Genomic DNA, 17,761 nt, shown 5'->3' with positions numbered 1-17,761 from the left:
GCAGGGAACCCTCCATCTTCATTAGCTACCTTACACTCCGCGCTCTGCTGCCTACTCCCTGCGTGAGATTGATACTAAACGCACAAGTGCAGCTCACCAATCTGCCCTTTTCTCTGTCGCTAGCTAACTAGCTTCCTCCCCCTTTTCTTCTTTGCCCCGCCCATGCAGTCGCGCGCCCTCGCTGGTTTTTGGGGGAGGGGTGGGGTGAGAGCGTAGTTGTATCTCCGCAAGAGTTGCTCCCCTCGCGGCTGCAGGGGGTAAAGCAGCAGTGCTGGGCTCTTGTAGAAATCACTCTAGGCACTCTAGACGGTTATTGTCCAGACCCTGTCTGCTGGAGAAATCTTCTCCTAGTACTAGCTCCACTCCCTGCAGGCGGAAGCGCGGGGAGGAGGAAGTCGTCACCACCTCCCCGGAGTGCTGCGTTCGGCGGGGGAGGTGGAGGTAGGAGGGAGTGAGGCTCAACATGATGGCGGCTGAGGCCGGGGCTGAGGAGGGCGGCTCGGTTACCGCTGCCGGGATGGTAGGAGCCGTTGGCGGAGCTGAGTCGGAGCACTACCCCACGTTATGTCGAGGCAAAGAGCTGGGGTCTCAGGGCCCCTTCCTGGTGGACTCTGGCGGGGACAGCCTGGGCGCTGGCGGTCCGGCTTTGTGCTCGTCGCTGGGGCTCCTGGCGTTAAGCTCCGTGCCTGCCTCTCTGGCGTCCAGAGACGCACTGTCAGCAACTGGACAAAGGCCGGAGGTGTCCGGAGGGTTGCTGCTCCCATCCAACCCCGACACTGTCGCCTTTCCCCCGCTGCCGCCGCCGCCACAGCCACCTTCCTTGGCAGGAGGGCTGGGAAATGTGGATGAAGGCGACTCGTTGGATGGGCCCGAGTATGAAGAGGAGGAGGTGGCCATCCCGCTCAACGCTCCCCCCACAAACCAGTGAGTAGCAGCGTTTCTGGACCCCGTCGGGTGTCCGCCACCCCTGGACGTTTCCCCCGCGGGGAAGGGGGAAGAGAGGCCCCGCAGTGGGCAGCGCAGCCTCAGACCCACACACCTTTTCAAACTCCTGTGGAAGTGTCGTAGAAGTTTTTCATCAGTTTATGTTTGGAAAGAAGAAACAATTGAAAAAATTAACTCTAAGTCTTCGTTAATATTTTTATTATAGTTATCCTATCAGCTTGATCGAGATTCCTACAATGCTAGTTATATAAAGAATCTTGCACTAGAGGCAGAGCTGTTCTCAGTTTATTTTTTGCGAAATAAAAAAAAAATCAGATAATGTTATATAGAGTTCACGTAACTAGCGAGTGCGCTAAGCACCTTTGGATTTAACAATGAACTAATTCCAGGAAGTCTGCAGATTTACATAAAAAGGCTGCAAGGCTTGTGTCCTGTTTTCGCTGGGATACAGTTAATTTTCTTCCCAGTAGCTGGTATAAAGCTGTATTTTAGATTTAGGATGAGAATAAGGTTGATAATACATAGATGTTTTTAGTTGTTTCTAAGCAGTGTTTACACTAAATCAAGGACTCTTCAGCTTTTCACATCACCCTACCAGCGAGTGGGTTGGGAGGGACCATGGCCAGGGCAGGTGACTCAAACTGGCTAAAGGGGTATTCCATACCATATGGCATTATGCTCAGCATATCAGCTAGAGGGAAAGTTGTCTGGGGGCTGCTGCTCAAGAACTGGTCGGCAGGTGGTGAGCAACTGCATTGTGCATCACTTGTTTTGTATATTCTAGCTTATTAGTGGGGGTAGGCATGAACGAGTGGCTGTGTGGTGTTTAGCTACCCGCCAGGTTAAACCACGACAGCTTGTATTGGAACAGACCTCAAGTAGGTACCTTATTCTCCCCAAAATGAAATAGTTTCAAAGGCTTAAATTGCTTCTGTTTGCATACAGAAATATGTTATTCCTGAAGTTATAGTAAGTATAGAGAATAACATGGTTTCAAGGTACAGGATGGCAGATATGTTCAAGGTGTATAGGTCAAAATTAATCTGAAAACCCATCTGAATTTGGGTTCATTTTTACCATCTTTCATAACTCTGATGTTGGAGAGTTTATTTCTGTAATATTAAATGTTTGTTTTTAAAAAATAATCTCTAACCATGGCAGGCTTTCTACTAATCCTTTCCTCTTTTGATTTCTTGACTTTTTGTGAAAGGTAATAAAGAATAAGACCTTGTTTTGTGAAGACAGTGTTTGAATAGTCTTAAAGTTTTATACTTCCATTAAGAGCTAACAATATAATCAGTTTAAGATAAAGACTGAGAAGGGAACTAGAAGCACATAAAGGTGAAGTTACTTCTTCAATATTGTGTATTATGTCAGAGACAGTATCCTGTTCTCTCTGAAAGATCAGACTGCTTTTTCTGTTAGAACTGGTTATTAAGCATTTCAGAAAGTAAGACTGTGCATTTTTTCAAATATTTTTAGAAAGGTAATTCTTGATGAATGATCATGTGTTTGATACTAAGTAATCATTACTCTTTTCACAATTATAAGTAGATTTTGCTATCAGAGTATTGTAACTCGCATGATAGCATGAAGGTTAACTTTCATAAAAGAGGATACAAAATTTCTGACAAAAAAGCATGACTGTGATGGCCTTGATTTTCTCTGTTGGTCCGTGAGGCTACTTAGCTTGTTAAGGCAAAAGCGATATTGAAGTCTTTGCAGGACCAGCATAACTGTGTAGTTGAGTATTTGTTCTTGCAGGTCCTTCAATATAAAAACATTTAGGCACCAAAATAGATTTTGAAAAATTGATTCCGAAACTTATACCTCCATCTACTTACCTGTTTTTTCTTTGTAACATAATTTTTGTGACTTTTTTTTAAAAGTTGATGGCTAATTAAAAATAATCAGAATTTCTTTTCTCTTTCATACATCTATTTTAATACAAAGTAATTTTTTTTACCATTGTCAGTTAAGTAATTTAAATTAGCTCTGTGTTGATAGTAAGTTTTATTCTTTCAGTCCTGATGTTTTATTTTGGAAGTATACTTTCTTTGTAGTCATACCATCTGTTTTTATAGAATTGAACAAAGATCTGTCTTTAATATTATAAGCAAACACCTAATACACTTCCTATTTTCCAAGTACTTCAGGAAAATAGGAATAAATTTTAATGATTAATTTTGTAGCAGTGGGAGAAGCTTGTCAATATGTAACGAATTCTGCTAAAAAAATACTCAAAGCATGACTGATATTTATCTTTGATCATTGTAACAGCCTAAGGAGGCACTGCCAAGCTATAGGTTCTGGATACAGTAAGAGATGCTAGACCTAACAGCTTTAGGGATAAACAAGCTATTGCTAAATAGAGATCAGTAGTACAATTATCTATGTTTTTACAACACATTCAATAATTCACTAGTACAATTATCCAGGTCAAAACAACAGCAAATAAATTATTTACCAGTACTGGGCTGAACTTAATATCCATGAGTGCAAAGGCTTACATAACCATGGTTATTGAGCAGGGTGGCAAGAAGCAGGGTGTGACTTCTTTGGATGAATGACACAGACCAGCTAATGTGCTCAGGGATTTCAGAATTCCCTGATTGGGCTGACCTCTTTGATTGTTGAATTGTGGAAGCACTATATGGACATGTTAACCAATCATCACACATCTTACCTCTGTTTCAGTTCTGTCCTTAGTGTGCAGAGGGCATGCAAATACTGCAAGGCAATGCACCACAATCCTGAATGGGACCGACTTAATGATTGTCTGTTCAGTGTATACTGTTTCATTTGAGTATAGAAGTAGTATGTTTATGCTGTAGCTTAATGGTAGGTGGGAGGCACAGGATGCTAGGTAATAGAGTGGACAATTCCCTTTGTGTGTTGGGTGTTTTTCTCTGCACTATCTACCCCATCTGCAAAGCTTACTGCCAGAGGTTGATGGCAGTCTGAAATGGTGTTACAGAAATGCCTACAAAGTTTAAGGAATTAATGATACTTAATTCAGTAGTAAACTGGTGATATGTGAAATAGTTTAGTTGTTTATGTATTTGAATAAAAATCTTAAAGTTAACAAGATATATCTTAGTGTTGCATTAAGATGACAAAAGCAGTTCCAGTATATTCTGACACAATTTATATTTTCATATAGTGTTTCTTTAAGTGGTGATTATTAAGTTGAAATGAAAATCCTTTGAAATCCTTTGATAACAAAAATCCTTTCTATTGTAGATGTATTGTTATAGTCACTTGGTATCTGTTGAGACAACATTAGTGAGAAAAAAAGAGAGAGCTGGGTAGAGAAGTATTTAACAAATATGGTTTGAGTAAAAGAAAAAAATGTTTTGTCTCAGTGTGGTATGAAGTTATAGTTTCTTCAGCTGAATTTGTCAGAGGTAGCAAGTCCAGAGTTCTGCAACATTTGTTTATTACAGTAGCTAATAAAAAGTTTTTTTGAAAGTGCATAGCTTTACAATAATTATTGAAGGCTATACTCCATGGACATAGGAATCCAGATGTGGCCTCACCAGTGCTGAGTAGAGGGGAAGGATCACCTCCCCCAACCTGCTGGCAACACCTGCCGGCAACATTCCTTCTAATGCAGCCCAGGATACCATTTGTCTTCTTTGCAGCAAGGGCACATTGCTGGTTCATATTCAACTTGGTGTCCATCAGGACTCCTCAGGTCCTTTTCTGCAAAGCTACTTTCCAGCTGGTAAGCCCCCAGTATGTGTACTAGTGTCACTGTTGAGATGGACATGTCATATAGAGTGACACGGTTATCGCCGGGCCGGAACCTCCGTGCTAGCTCAAATTTCCAGCACGGGCGATAGAGTGTGGGACACCTACTCCGAGCCAAGCGGCAGGGCAGGCGTCTCTCAACTTTTCAGTTCAGAGGCTTAGGTATCTTTCTTCGGCGCAGGCAGAGGGCAGGGATCGAGGAAGGGAGATCTGTTGTCTTAGATCCAAAGAGTTTATTATCTGAATCGCCGTAACGAACAGACAAAGAGACCGCGGGCATGGCAGGCTAAATACCAGAAGGGTTCGGGTGGGCAGCCACTCCTGGCCAATCGCGGGGAAGCGAAAAAAGGTAAACAAAGGGTTCTGGGGCTAATAGGGAACCAGTAAAAGGAAAACAAATTATACGGACAAATGAAATTTGGTTTGGGGAGAGATTGGCTTAGAGTCTTCAGGAAAAATGGGCTGTGGTCTGGATAGCTGACAGCAGCAGGTTTTGAGACAGAACCCCAGACCGAGACTAAACAGAGGGGTACAGAATCGTTTAGAAACTTTAAAACTTAAACAAACTGCAGCTTGAACAGCCTGCAACACATGGTAAAACTTTTCAGAAGGCTCTCTATTATGGCCGCATGCTGTCTTTTATACATTCCTTAACAAGTTTATACTTCATTCATTGGTTTCAATAAACCAACACAGTGTTCATTGGTACTGTCATAAATGCACATTATAAAGTTGGTTTTACGCAAATATTAGAATGAATACTATATGTATAATTGTACTGTATTATGTTTTGTTGATGAAGTTTGGAAAAGTGATGAGTGTATTTTCTGATAGACATAGTGTGAATAGTGGAAAGACAAGGGTGGTTTTTTTTTTTTTTTTTTTTTTTTTTTTTTTTTTTTTTTTTCTCTTTGTGACATCTGAGTTGACTAGGCCAAAAAGTATGGGGGAAGGGTCGTCACCTTGTGGCCCTGCATGAAGGCTGCTGGATTTCTGTTTATCAAAATAAAAACAGCCAAGACCCATGTTACCAGAGTGGAGCCACTCACAAATCTATCAAATAAGATGATTGGGGATACTTGAAACAGAAACGAATGTTTCAATATCTATTGAATATGTAAAACAGCAATCCTTAAAATACAGTATTTGAAAGAGAAGGGTGTGCTTTCTGGTGAGGCACCCCAGCTGGAACATTTGCCCTTCCTGTCTCCTAATTGTCTATTTTTATTTTTTATTAAACTTACAAATTTTTAAAAGAGAGTAGAACTCATTTTTCACAGTACAAAGCAATCTCCACCACTGTTTTCAGCTAGCATTTACAAAACTTTTCTAAAAATACTTCTTCCAGCTGCAGATTTCTTTTTTTTTATTTCTCTTCTCTTCTCTTCTCTTCTCTTCTCTTCTCTTCTCTTCTCTTCTCTTCTCTTCTCTTCTCTTCTCTTTTTCCATGTTAACGACTTTGGTAAAATTCCTTTCAGGGGTAAACATGAATTTTATCAGCTAACTCTTCTTGCACAGACTAGTTGTCAGCCTCTTCTACATACTAGTGCCTGGACTTATTCTTTCTCAGGTGCAGGATTTTGCACTTCCTGTCATTGAACTGCATGAGGCTCCTGTCAGACCATTTCTTCCAGCCTGTCAAGGTTCCACTGGATGGCAGCATGACCCCTTGGTGTATCAGCTGCTCCTCCTGATTCTGCAAACTTGCTATGGATATGCTCTGCCTCATTGTCCAGATCATGAATGAAAATGTTAAACAGGACTAGACCCAGTGTTGACCCCTGGAGTACATACCGGCCTCCAACTAGACATGCTGCTGACCACCACTCTCTTGGCCTTGATGTTCAGCCAATTTTCAGTCCACCTCACTGTTTGCTTATCCTGCCCATATATTAAAAGCTTCTCTAAAAGGATCATACGAGAGTGTCTTGGTTTGAAAGACAAGTGTCTGCCAAGGAAGGCGGGAACCTCCCTTGGAATGGAAAATATGACCCTCTTCCCTCTGAATTATTATAACTTTGAAATTAAGGGGCTTTCAGGCAAAGATATGGGAAAAGGAATAATAGTTCTTTACTAGTATGTATATATATAACTAGGCAAACAAACAGCAATAATGGCAGCAACAACAAACTAAACCAGAAACCCAGTAACAGCCTTCTCTTGGCTGGCAGGCACTTTCTCCTTTGGTGTAGTTATGGTCGCAGCTGACAGGGGCACTGGTGGCTCCTCAGCCGGGCAGGGCAGGTGCGATGATTCTCCTGTGGCTGCAGAGGGCACTGTGGCATGAGTTCGGCTATCTCTTTCATGTGGATAATGGCAGATGCAGACGGTGGAAGGGATGGAAAAGGGGCTTCCTTTACAAACCCCCAGGGGCAGCCAATCCCGGTGCCCCTTCTGGACAGCAAAAGGAGATGTAGCAGGGACCTCGGAAGCAGTAAGCTGGAATAGCAGGGATGAGCAAAATAAAATCCCGGAGTGGTTGAAGAGATATATCAGAAACTCCGCAGCTCTAGCTGTAACCACGGGACATCCCGGCAGGCAGGGGTTGCGGAGCTACAGTATAGCAAAAACCCAGAGCAGTGGCAAAGAAAGGGTGAGGGCTGGGCAGTGGCAGCCCAGCTCTCAAACCCGCTGTGAGAGGCTCCCTTGTGGAGAGGGAAGCGGCTTGGGGATCCCGGGGTTTCCCCTGAGGCACTCGAGCAGATGATGAAGGGTCCTTTGTTTGGCGCGGTAGGGTGTTAATAAGGTCCCAGTGGCCGTTCTTACGAGCAGAGCTCCACTCACGGTAGAAGAAAGGCAGCAGGAGACGGAACCATACAGTGGTGACGAATTCTTCTCACAGCGACAGCAACCTTTTTCCCCTCTGAAAGTCGAGAAAGCAAGAGAAAGCTAGGAGCTGCACCCAACCCCTTCCTCCAGCCCAAATCTCACGGTATCTCTGCCCTTCTCAGAGAAACCTCTCAGCTACTGTTAAAAATGGGCGGAGATAATATTTTTCTCCTTAAAATGCCTTTATTGATCAGCTCTTAAAGGGATGGCTTGAGGGATGGTCTGCTCTCCTGGGTTCACCTTGAGGAGGAGGGTCTGTTCGGCTTTGCAGTCTTAGGTCACTGCAGAGCCGGGAGCCCCGCCCTCGCAGGTATGCTTGGAGCTCCCTTTTGCCAGGCTGATCTGGGGGTATCCTCTTCTGCGGGCACCTTTTAAGTTACAGCGTGTGAAAAACGAGGTTTACTTTTTAGTAAATTTTAAGGAATATGTTTAATAAAATAATTAAGACAATTAGGAGATAAGAAAAAACCAAAAACGGCCGGCCGGGTGACTTGGCATTCAGCCAAGTCCACACCTTGCCTTCTCAGAGATACTCGTTAAATACCCTTTTCGTTATATCGATATATGAATATTCATAAAATTCCATAAACTAGTTTCCATATTCCAGGAACTGCTTTGCATGGTCCCTCCTTGGGTCCGCCTTTTTAGAGCATGCGTGTTTCGTGGCTGTGTCCTTTTTATCGCGTCCAGCTTGGGCCTTGGTCTGTGCCTTCTGCGGGTGGTAGATGCTGATAGTTGGTGTTATCAGTAGCAGAGTCTTCTTTACATGTTCACTGGATGTTATCCCAACCAAACAGACAGTTTAAGCAGCTGCTACATCAACTACTCCCTTTATATCTAGTCTTACCAATAGCAGAAATAAACTTATATCCTATATCCTTACTATGTTATTAATCATATAGCACACATCTTGCGAAAAGCCAATTTTATAATACACACATATAACAAACCCCACTTCTTCTTTTTATAATTCATTTGGTTTTGAGCCATATTTCTTGTTTTCTAGCTTCCATTATTTCCTCTTATAGACACTTTCCAACCAGTCACCACTGGTCCTCAATTTTTCCGCAATTTAATGTTTTCCCAATTATGAATACAACTGTCTAATTTGGATGGGTTATAACAGTGACTGTCGATACGGGTATGTGTAATAAGAAAGGAACCTTGGTGTCTTTTCATATAGAACTTTCAATAGTATCTGTAGCATGATTTTGCCAATATCCTATAAGGCAAAAGACAAAGAATGAGTGAAGTGACAGAAAAAGGAATAACAGAGGTCTGATATGGCTTATACCTCCACCCTCCATGCCTATGGGGTTGCTACCCACAGCAGGAGTATATGATCTTCTTGGTGGCAAGTACAGCGGCCAACCCAGTCTTGCCCTCTATTTCCTTGTCAATTCTTTTTGTTTGTTTGTTTGTTAGTTTTCAGACAAATTGCCTTTGACTTTTTTTTTTTTTTTTTTAAACCGTAATTCTCTCCACTGTTCTTCAGGTATTTCCCACTCAACAGGCACTGGTAATCCCCATTTACTGGGATATATGTACACATGCATCACTAAAAGGCAGTAAAGTCTTTTAATCCAAAGGCCAGCTGCAAAGCCTTTTTAGAACTGACAATTAATTATGCTGGCCAGAGCTGCACTTCGAGTAAAACTGCATCTTTAGTTCAGCTATTCCATGTACTGTGACTTTTCCTCATGATCATTTTACTGAAATTAGGGTGTCATCTTCCTCTCTGGGGAATCACTTCTGATACCATTTAATTTTTGAAAGCTTCCACCTTTTTAACTGTAACTAGGATTGAGGGACAGGTTAAAAAGAAATTGAAAGAGAGAGAAAAAATCTACTAAAAAATAACCTAAACTACAGAGAGAAAGAAAAAACAAAACAAAACAAAAAAACAACAGAAGCGTCTTTTACCCCTTCTGATGTTAGAGTTTTATCATATTGAAGGTTTCTGTTGAGCCAATCCTCTGCTCAGCCTATTCTTAGGGCAGGAAGACAATGAATTCTTGCTATTCTAGAAGATTTTCCTTCACTATTTAGGAGAACTTAGAAAGGTACATACACTATAGGATTTATTTCTATCTAAGGCAAACACATTCACTCAATTTGACATGCATTGATTTGAAAGATTAGATACTCCTTAGAAACTTCGATAAGAACCCCCTTTGACAATCAACACCACCAGTTTTGTGAGCTAGGTCTCATCTGCAGCCAGCTGGAAAACTAAGAAAAAAAAGCTTCCAAAACAGTTTCTGCAAAATTTATAGTAACTTATCAAGCAGGGAAATAAATGAAACTACTAAAAAATTTTGCATATACCACAATAATATTTCCAAGCAGCAAGTATCTTGTCATTCATACTATCTCACCTTATATTCGACAAGAAAATCTGACATCTTCTTATATAAAAAAGAAAACCAAAACACCTTCAAAAGTTTCTTAACAAAGATACACAAAGAACTGCCCATAGAAAAAGAAAAAACCCCCCCCCAAAAAAAAACTTCTCAACCAATACCTACATCTCAACCTCTGTCTAAGAGGCGAATGACAAAGTTTTTCCACCTTATAAAGTTATATAATTAGTACCTTAAATTATTTTTGATCCACTCATTTGAAGAGCAAATCTTTATATCCCTTCTCATGACTTCTAAATAGTAGAAGAAAAATTTGCTCTTGAGAATAAACCTGACAGAACTAGATTTCTATCAGTAATTATCTGTACCTTTTTGTGGGGACAACACTGCCAGCGTAACTGAAGAATGTCCTGTATTGGTTACAAATATCTGCATGTTTGTGTGTGTACACAAAGGAATCACAGCTACTGTATTAACTTTGACACAGTACCAGTTCAGTTGAAAACTCTTTCCTTAATTCCCACTCTGCCGGGTAGTAGTTCACCCTATATTTTGTGAGCACTAACATATCCTCTTGATATTTCACATAGGCGCTCTTCTCTGCCCTCCTTCTTGAAACAAAACAGATTAATAAGTAATAAAATGTCTTTAAGTTAGTATGAAAGAAGTACCTTAAACACACACAAAAATAGGAAAAATAAAGGAGGCAAAAACATATTGTTTGTTCTGTAAGATATAAAACCTAAAATAAATTAGCCAAAATGTTAGGGATATGGAGCCCGTCTTCTTCTTGTGATTTTCATGTACCTGCAATATTATACAGTGGAGTGACATAAACACTTTCAAAAAACAATATTACATATTTCAATTTTAATTCCCCACACTAGAATTACTTGAAAGTTTATTTTCTTTGTAGCTGTGAAGAAACAGAGGTAGCATTTGATAGACCAGACTGATTTTTAGGTGTTATGCAGAGAAGTAAAACAGAGAAAGTCCTTTGTCCAAAACTTCCAAATTTACTTGAGTCTTTTCCAGTTCATGACCACTCAGCTCTGTTTAAAATTCAACTTTGTATCACCTGGTTTAGATGCTACAGTTCATTCTTGGGTTCTCACACCGGTCTCTTGATTTTGCTGACGTTGATTTAAAACTTGCAGCTTTAGTTTTTCAGCCATACCGCAGCTTCAGTTGCCTGCAATACCTGAAAAAGCATCTTCCCACTGTGGGGTTAAAGAACTTCCTCTCCCATTTTTGCAATTGTAAAGCTATACCCTCTTAACATTAATTTCTCTTTATTTCATACTTTAAACATTATCTCATAGGGTGTTACTTTCAGGTTCCAATCTGGGTTGCATCTGGACTCCCAACATACATTTTACTCATGGCATTTGAGCATAAATTTTGTTTAAAAAATTCCCAATAACAAAAGATCTAATTTCATCCATAATTCCTTCTTCTTCTAATTCCTTCTTATCAAACACCAGAACTCTCACAACTCTTTTGACTCCAATCTCCTGTTCCATTAAAACTATTCCTTCCTATTTCTGAGGTCACCCCCCAGCATTTGATGTCTTATAGCTATCTCTTTAGGCACTTTCAATGCACTCCCAAAAAACCAAAAACCAAACCAAACAAAAACAACTTCTAAGACCCCTAAGAATTTCCAAAATTCTCAAAAAACCTTTCAAGACCTCTAACATAAGACTCTCCAAGCTTCTGTCCCACCTTCAGGATTCCATCCAGTCACTGCCTGGTCTCCTCTCTGCCATCCAACAGCCCGAACACCACCCCCTCCCTTTTTCCCCCGAGGCACAGAAAACTCATCAGCTCAGCAGCACAGCACCATGTGCTGCATACTCCATCTTTCAAAACAAAAACTCCTATTTTACTTCAGCAGTCTATATTACACATACATTCACTCAAGAACAACAATAACAACAACAATAACAACAACAATAAAAACTCTTCAAAATGAATTTCCCCATTAATCTGCAAAACTGCACCAATCCTCTTTTTAGACAGCCCTCTTGAACCTGAATTCTTCATTAATTCCCTTGCAGTTCCCCCTTTTCCATTCAGACATTTTAACCGTTTCAACAATTCACTTCTTTAACACAAATAAACTCCACAACAAGCACACCTCTTCAGCTGCACTTACTTCCACTTACACAAAGACAACACAAAAAGATTAGTACCCTTTTTTTTAAAAAAAAAATTTGTTAGTTTTTACTCATAGGTATTTGACTAACCCCCAGATGTTCTTAGATTATCACACTTTTCAAGCCTTTAGTATTCCTCAACCTGGCAGCCTTTTCCAAAGCCCAGGTGTCTTGGACCTTACACCTGCAAGGCTTTTTTGTGTTTCTATCCTCAATCTGGCAAAAACCCCAAAATACCTATATTTGGCCAAACCCTAAATGCTCTTGGGTCTTACGTAACCCTTTTAATTCAGCAGCAAGTCTAGGTGTCCTTTGCTCTCTTCCTTTAAGGGGTCCAACCCCTTTTCCTGGGACCCCGTCCCAGACCAGGGGGTTCAAACGTTTTTCCCCCCCCCCCAGTATCCCGTTTTCCCAGTGGATTGTATAGGAAAACTATCGGCTCCCTTCCTGAGGGTCCAACCCCTCCCTGGGACCGTCCCAGCCACCCGAGGTTTTTTACAACCCCTCTTTGCTCTGGGATCCCATCCCAATCACCAGGGGGCCACATTCACACTTTTTATCTTTCACTTCACCTCTGTGCTGGCCGTTTCCTTTGCGAGATAACGAACAGCATGAGAAGCCACACCACACTCACTTCACCAGTCTGGAGCACCCAGCCAGTGTCCCATTCACACAGCACGCAGACCCCCCCTTTAACCCGCTCCCCTGAGAAATACTCACAACCATTTTCTTTCTCAGGTTCTTCGTGCATGAGGTTTTTATGGAGCAAAAATACTGCAGTTTTAGGGAGCCTTTTCCCTTTTCCTTACTTGCTTTTTTCTTTCTCCTTGCTTGTCTCTTTGGATGTTTACCTGCAATCCCCAATTCTCACCAGGAAAAACAAATTTTTGGGCCGCCAAAAACCCAGGCGGGGCGCCTCCCTTGCTCTGGATTTCCTGGGGTTTCAAGGACGAGGTATATCCCGGCAGAGCCCCCAAATTGTGAAAAACGAGGTTCACTTTTTGGTAAATTTTAAGAAATATGTTTAATAAAATAATTAAGACAATTAGGAGATAAGAAAAAACCAAAAACGGCCGGCCGGGTGACTTGGCATTCAGCCAAGTCCACACCTTGCCTTCTCAGGGATACTCATTAAATACCCTTTTCGTTATATTGATATATGAATATTCATAAAATTCCATAAACTAGTTTCCATATTCCAGGAACTGCTTTGCATGGTCCCTCCTTGGGTCCGCCTTTTTAGAGCATGCGTGTTTCGTGGCTGTGTCCTTTTTATCGCGTCCAGCTTGGGCCTTGGTCTGTGCCTTCTGCGGGTGGTAGATGCTGATAGTTGGTGTTATCAGTAGCAGAGTCTTCTTTACATGTTCACTGGATGTTATCCCAACCAAACAGACAGTTTAAGCAGCTGCTACATCAACTACTCCCTTTATATCTAGTCTTACCAATAGCAGAAATAAACTTATATCCTATATCCTTACTATGTTATTAATCATATAGCACACATCTTGCGAAAAGCCAATTTTATAATACACACATATAACACAGCGAGATACCAAAAACTGTTTATTAACACTTTAGAGCATAGCCAGTTCAGTACTGTCTTTTATGGGTCCAGATTTTACATTGGTTTGTTTTGGCAGGGGACTTTTGGTGCTGAATATGTCCCAGTTTACAGCGGGGCTTTACTAATTTCTATACTAATGGGACACACGTGGCATTTGAGCGCATGTGGCACTGGTAGTCAGTTTGCGGCAGCGGCTGGGGGAGACCTGCGCTGCCCGGGGGGGTGCAGGGCCGGGCCGGCTCCGTGGCGGTGGAGAGGGCGCAGGGCCGGGCCGGGTGGCGGCGGCCCAGGGAGTCTTGCAGCCTCATGGTGGTGGACGGGTACAGGGCCGCCGGCAGGGGCTCCGGCGGCGGCAGTGGTGGTTTGGCGGAGCGCGAGTTCAGGCCAGTTGTTGGCGGCTCAGGGGTCTCGTGGGCCCGACTGTGGGGGGGGGGGCTGCTTTGGCCTCCGGTGGCTCCACGGCGGCAGCAGCGGCGGGCCGGCTCTGGTGGCCTGGGGGCCGCTCTGGCCCCGGCGGCGGCCGGGGTCTCATGGCGGTGGGGGGGGTGCTGCGCCACCCTGGCGGAGGCGACTTCTGCCTCGTGGCGATATCGGCAGTGGTGCTATTCTGGCCTCCAGCGGCTCTTCGGTGGCGGCGGCGGCATCGGCATGGGTGCACGGCGTGGCCCCTGCCGCGGTGGGCCGGGGGCTGCGGTGGGGGAGCGAGGCTGGGCGGGCTCCACTGCAGTGGCAGTGGTATCGGCGGTGGGGGGGTTGCCCGGGCGGTCTGGGTGCCACTTTTTTTTCCCGTGAGGAGTGGGGCTGTCGGCTTCTAGCAAGCAAACAGGCCCCCTGCCCTTGCAGGGAGACCACGGCGGTGGCCCCCACTGCTATACCACAGGGACTCACAATTACAAATTATTTAGAACATTAATACACTTATTTTACAACAATTTAGAGGATTTTAACACTTTAAACTTTTAACATATACTTAGGAGTTTTTTAGACTTTATTTCTTTCAATCCCTCCTCTTTCTATTTGATCGGGTTTTTGACCCGCATCAATTTTACTCTTGGTAATATATTTTTTGTAACTTCTGGTATTGGTTATAAATCTTTTCTGCTTTATCAAGCTCTTTTGCACTAGAGGTTAGTTCTAGTGCACTTGCAGGCTTTCTGGGGCTGATTCTTAAAATTTGAAGACTTGCCTGTACTGTGGAGGTTATAATTCGAATAAGGAGGAGACTTGCAAATGCACTTAAAACTACGAATTCTATTTTTTTCCACCAGGCTTCTTTGAGGGGCTTAAAATTGTTCCACCAATTCATATTAATTAAGGGTGTCCACTTTTGGGTAGTTACATATGCAATTTTTCTTTTTTTTTTTTTTTTTTGGAACTGTTTTGGATTACTCTATTTTTATTATCTGTTTCAGAGCAGCACTTTGATGAATTAAACTTCTCACAGATGCTACTTTCATTTGCTAGCAAATAGTCTACGACTAATTTTATTTGGTATACTTCTGCTCTTGTTTGGGCTAATTGATGGCTCATATGATCTAGGGCCAGGACTGTTTTATTTGATACAACTTTTAATATTGCCTGCGATCGGATAATCCGGTTTAACATATAAATGAGGGTTTTGTACCTCCAGGACTTATCTTGTACCCAGATGGCTGACTTGTATGTTTTTATGATTTTTTCTGGGGTCCAAAATTTACTTTTCTAGGTTTGAGAATTGCTCCTATCAATCACAGTTTGTTTTTGTTTCGCAATTACTTGCCTAATTTTTGGGGCTTTCCATGAGGTGTTTTGGGTGTTAAAAGGGATCCAATTTTGGGCCACATCTTTGACCACTAGGGACTTCCTGCAATCAATTCCTTCTATCAAATCAATAAACAAGTTCTTATTGAGGGGTTTGCCTATTTCAGTTTTTCTTATTGTTAGTGGTTCTTCTTCTATGAGGTTTATAACTCTTCCTAAAATATTTATTTCTTTCAGACCAAACCATTCTGTTATAGAGCACTCTCCAGTCAAGCACTGTTTAAAGGTGGCAGCGTTTCTTGTGATCCAATATTGTTTTCTCTCCTCCTGACAGGTTGAGAGTTGGAGGTCAGCAAAGCAAGTGGGGTCTCCGTTGGTATTAACTCTGATTAAGGACTGCGAGTTCTCCCCATCATAGATGGGGGAATATCCTTTTGAACCAGCTCCCTCTATAGGTCTACTCATCATCAAGACCATTATCAGTCCTCCCAAGAGTCCAGTATGAACTTTTTCCATCTTTAGGTCTCACCTGCCCTTGCCTCTTGGGTTTAGGAGCTCTTCAGGTTAAGCCTCCAGAGTTTTTCTTTTATACCGTCACACTTGGCTGTTAGTTTTAGGTAGCTTTCTTGGGGTCTGCTCTATGAGAGTTTTCCAACTTTTTTTGATTTTTTTTTAAATCAATATGTATTAGTAATTGTAGTAACTCTTCTAATAATTTATACTAACTTAGAATAACAGTATTATAATGTATACTAACTTAAGGCAACAAACAATCTCACAACTTCAGTGATTGATATGAGCTCCCAATAACATTACAATTTCAACGACAAACTCTTAATAACAATATCACAACAATATCAATACAAACAGTAATCCAAAATTGTCTTGTATGCGGTATCTGACTTATATAGTTTTTTCTTCACTGGGTTTTTGGTTTTTTCTTGAGGGTTATTTTTAAAGGGTCTGAATGTGGAATAACAGTCCACTTGGGAAGATTTCTCGGAAGGTTTGGGCTTGACAGATTGTTTGGACGTGGCACTGGTCCTTTCACTCAGGTAACATGGGTCATGGGTCCAGCCTTTTTCTTGTGTTCGGACTGCGGTATGGGTAGTTAGCAGCACCTGGAAAGGACCTTCATATTTTGGGGTCAATGGAGTACTACTCCAGGACTTAATTAATACCCAATCTCCAGGGTTAATTTGGTGAATGTTTGAGTTAAGGGGAGAAGTTTGGGGAAGATATTTTTTTTTTCTGTGATTTTTTAGTGTTTTTCCAATTGTCATTATATACTTCTGGGTTCCGGTTTCTCCTACTTGGTAACCTCCAGTGCTATAGGGGGTTAACAAGAATGGAAGTCCAAACATCATTTCATAAGGGGAAACCCTTATGTCAGATTAGGGCCTGGTTCTGATTTGCAGAAGGGCAAGAGGCAAGCATCTGAGCCAATTTGGCTGTGTTTTTTACACTTTATTTGGTTAACACATTTTTGAAAGTCATAGAGTTTATGACACTTCTAATTTTCATTACTTTCCCCCCTTAATATATTTTCCAATGCATCTTGCTCTCTCTTGATTGCCTCATCAAAAGATAACTTTTGGCAATCTTTTTTCAGGTGTCCTATTTCCTCACAGTAGAAACACTTTCAATTTTCTCCTTGCTTTCTAGGGGTCACCCAGGGTGGTAAAACATTTCCCTCTTACTGGCTTCCTGTCTTCTCTGTTGGGTGAATTTTGGTTGGACACACTTTCCCTAGCTACAGCTACTATAACTTTTGCTTTTGTTATGGCTTTTTCTTCCTCCCTTCTTAGATAGACTTTTAAAGCTTCTCTCAACAATTCATTTATTCCTCTGTCTTACCAGTCCTCCATATTTTCTAATTTCCTCCGAATATCAGGCCAAGACTTGGTGACAAATTGGGTCTTAAGTAGCACCTGGCCTTCAGGGCTTTCAGGGTTAATATTAGACTATAACCGGAAATTTTGTTTTATTCTACTCAGCCACGTGGCCGGGGTTTCATCTTTCCCTTGCATATTATCAAAGGCAAGCTTTGAGTTGTTGCTACGGGGAACTGACTCTTTAATCCCTTTAATTATCAAATTTCGATAATCATCCATGTTTCTCCTGTCTTCTTCCCTATTCAGGTTCCACTTTGGGTTACTTACTGGTAATTTATGATCACCTGGGGGGCCCATTCTATTCTCCCTTTCCCAAATCTGTATCCCCGCAGTTCGAATCATTCTCTTTTCCTCTGGGCTAAATAAAATCTTAAATATAGAATTCATCTCCACCCACGTAAAAGTATTGGGACCCAATAATTGATCTATTTGTTCAGACACCCCTACTGGATCTTCTACTAAGTTTCCCAGTTCTTTCTTAAAGTTCCTGACCTCTGAGGCTGTCAGGGGGGC

At 41.9% G+C, this 17,761-nt stretch overlaps 1 protein-coding gene across 4 annotated transcripts in view; it reads left to right on the top strand.

Moving 5' to 3' along the window:
- Positions 1-223: 223 nt before the first annotated feature.
- LOC310922176 (ras GTPase-activating protein 1-like) overlaps positions 224-17,761 on the top strand; it is a 147,419-nt gene continuing 129,881 nt past the window's right edge. For all 4 annotated transcript variants that reach the window (XM_083882591.1, XM_083882592.1, XM_083882593.1 and 1 more), the window contains exon 1: positions 224-924. In XM_083882591.1, the coding sequence (XP_083738717.1) occupies positions 464-924 (461 nt within the window). In that variant the 5' untranslated portion in view covers positions 224-463. The remainder of the gene's footprint in view (positions 925-17,761) is intronic.

The sequence above is a fragment of the Zosterops lateralis genome (assembly GCF_965231275.1).
Source record: "Zosterops lateralis genome assembly, chromosome: W".
Lineage (NCBI taxonomy): Eukaryota > Metazoa > Chordata > Aves > Passeriformes > Zosteropidae > Zosterops > Zosterops lateralis.
This window is presented reverse-complemented; position numbering and strand designations above follow the sequence as displayed.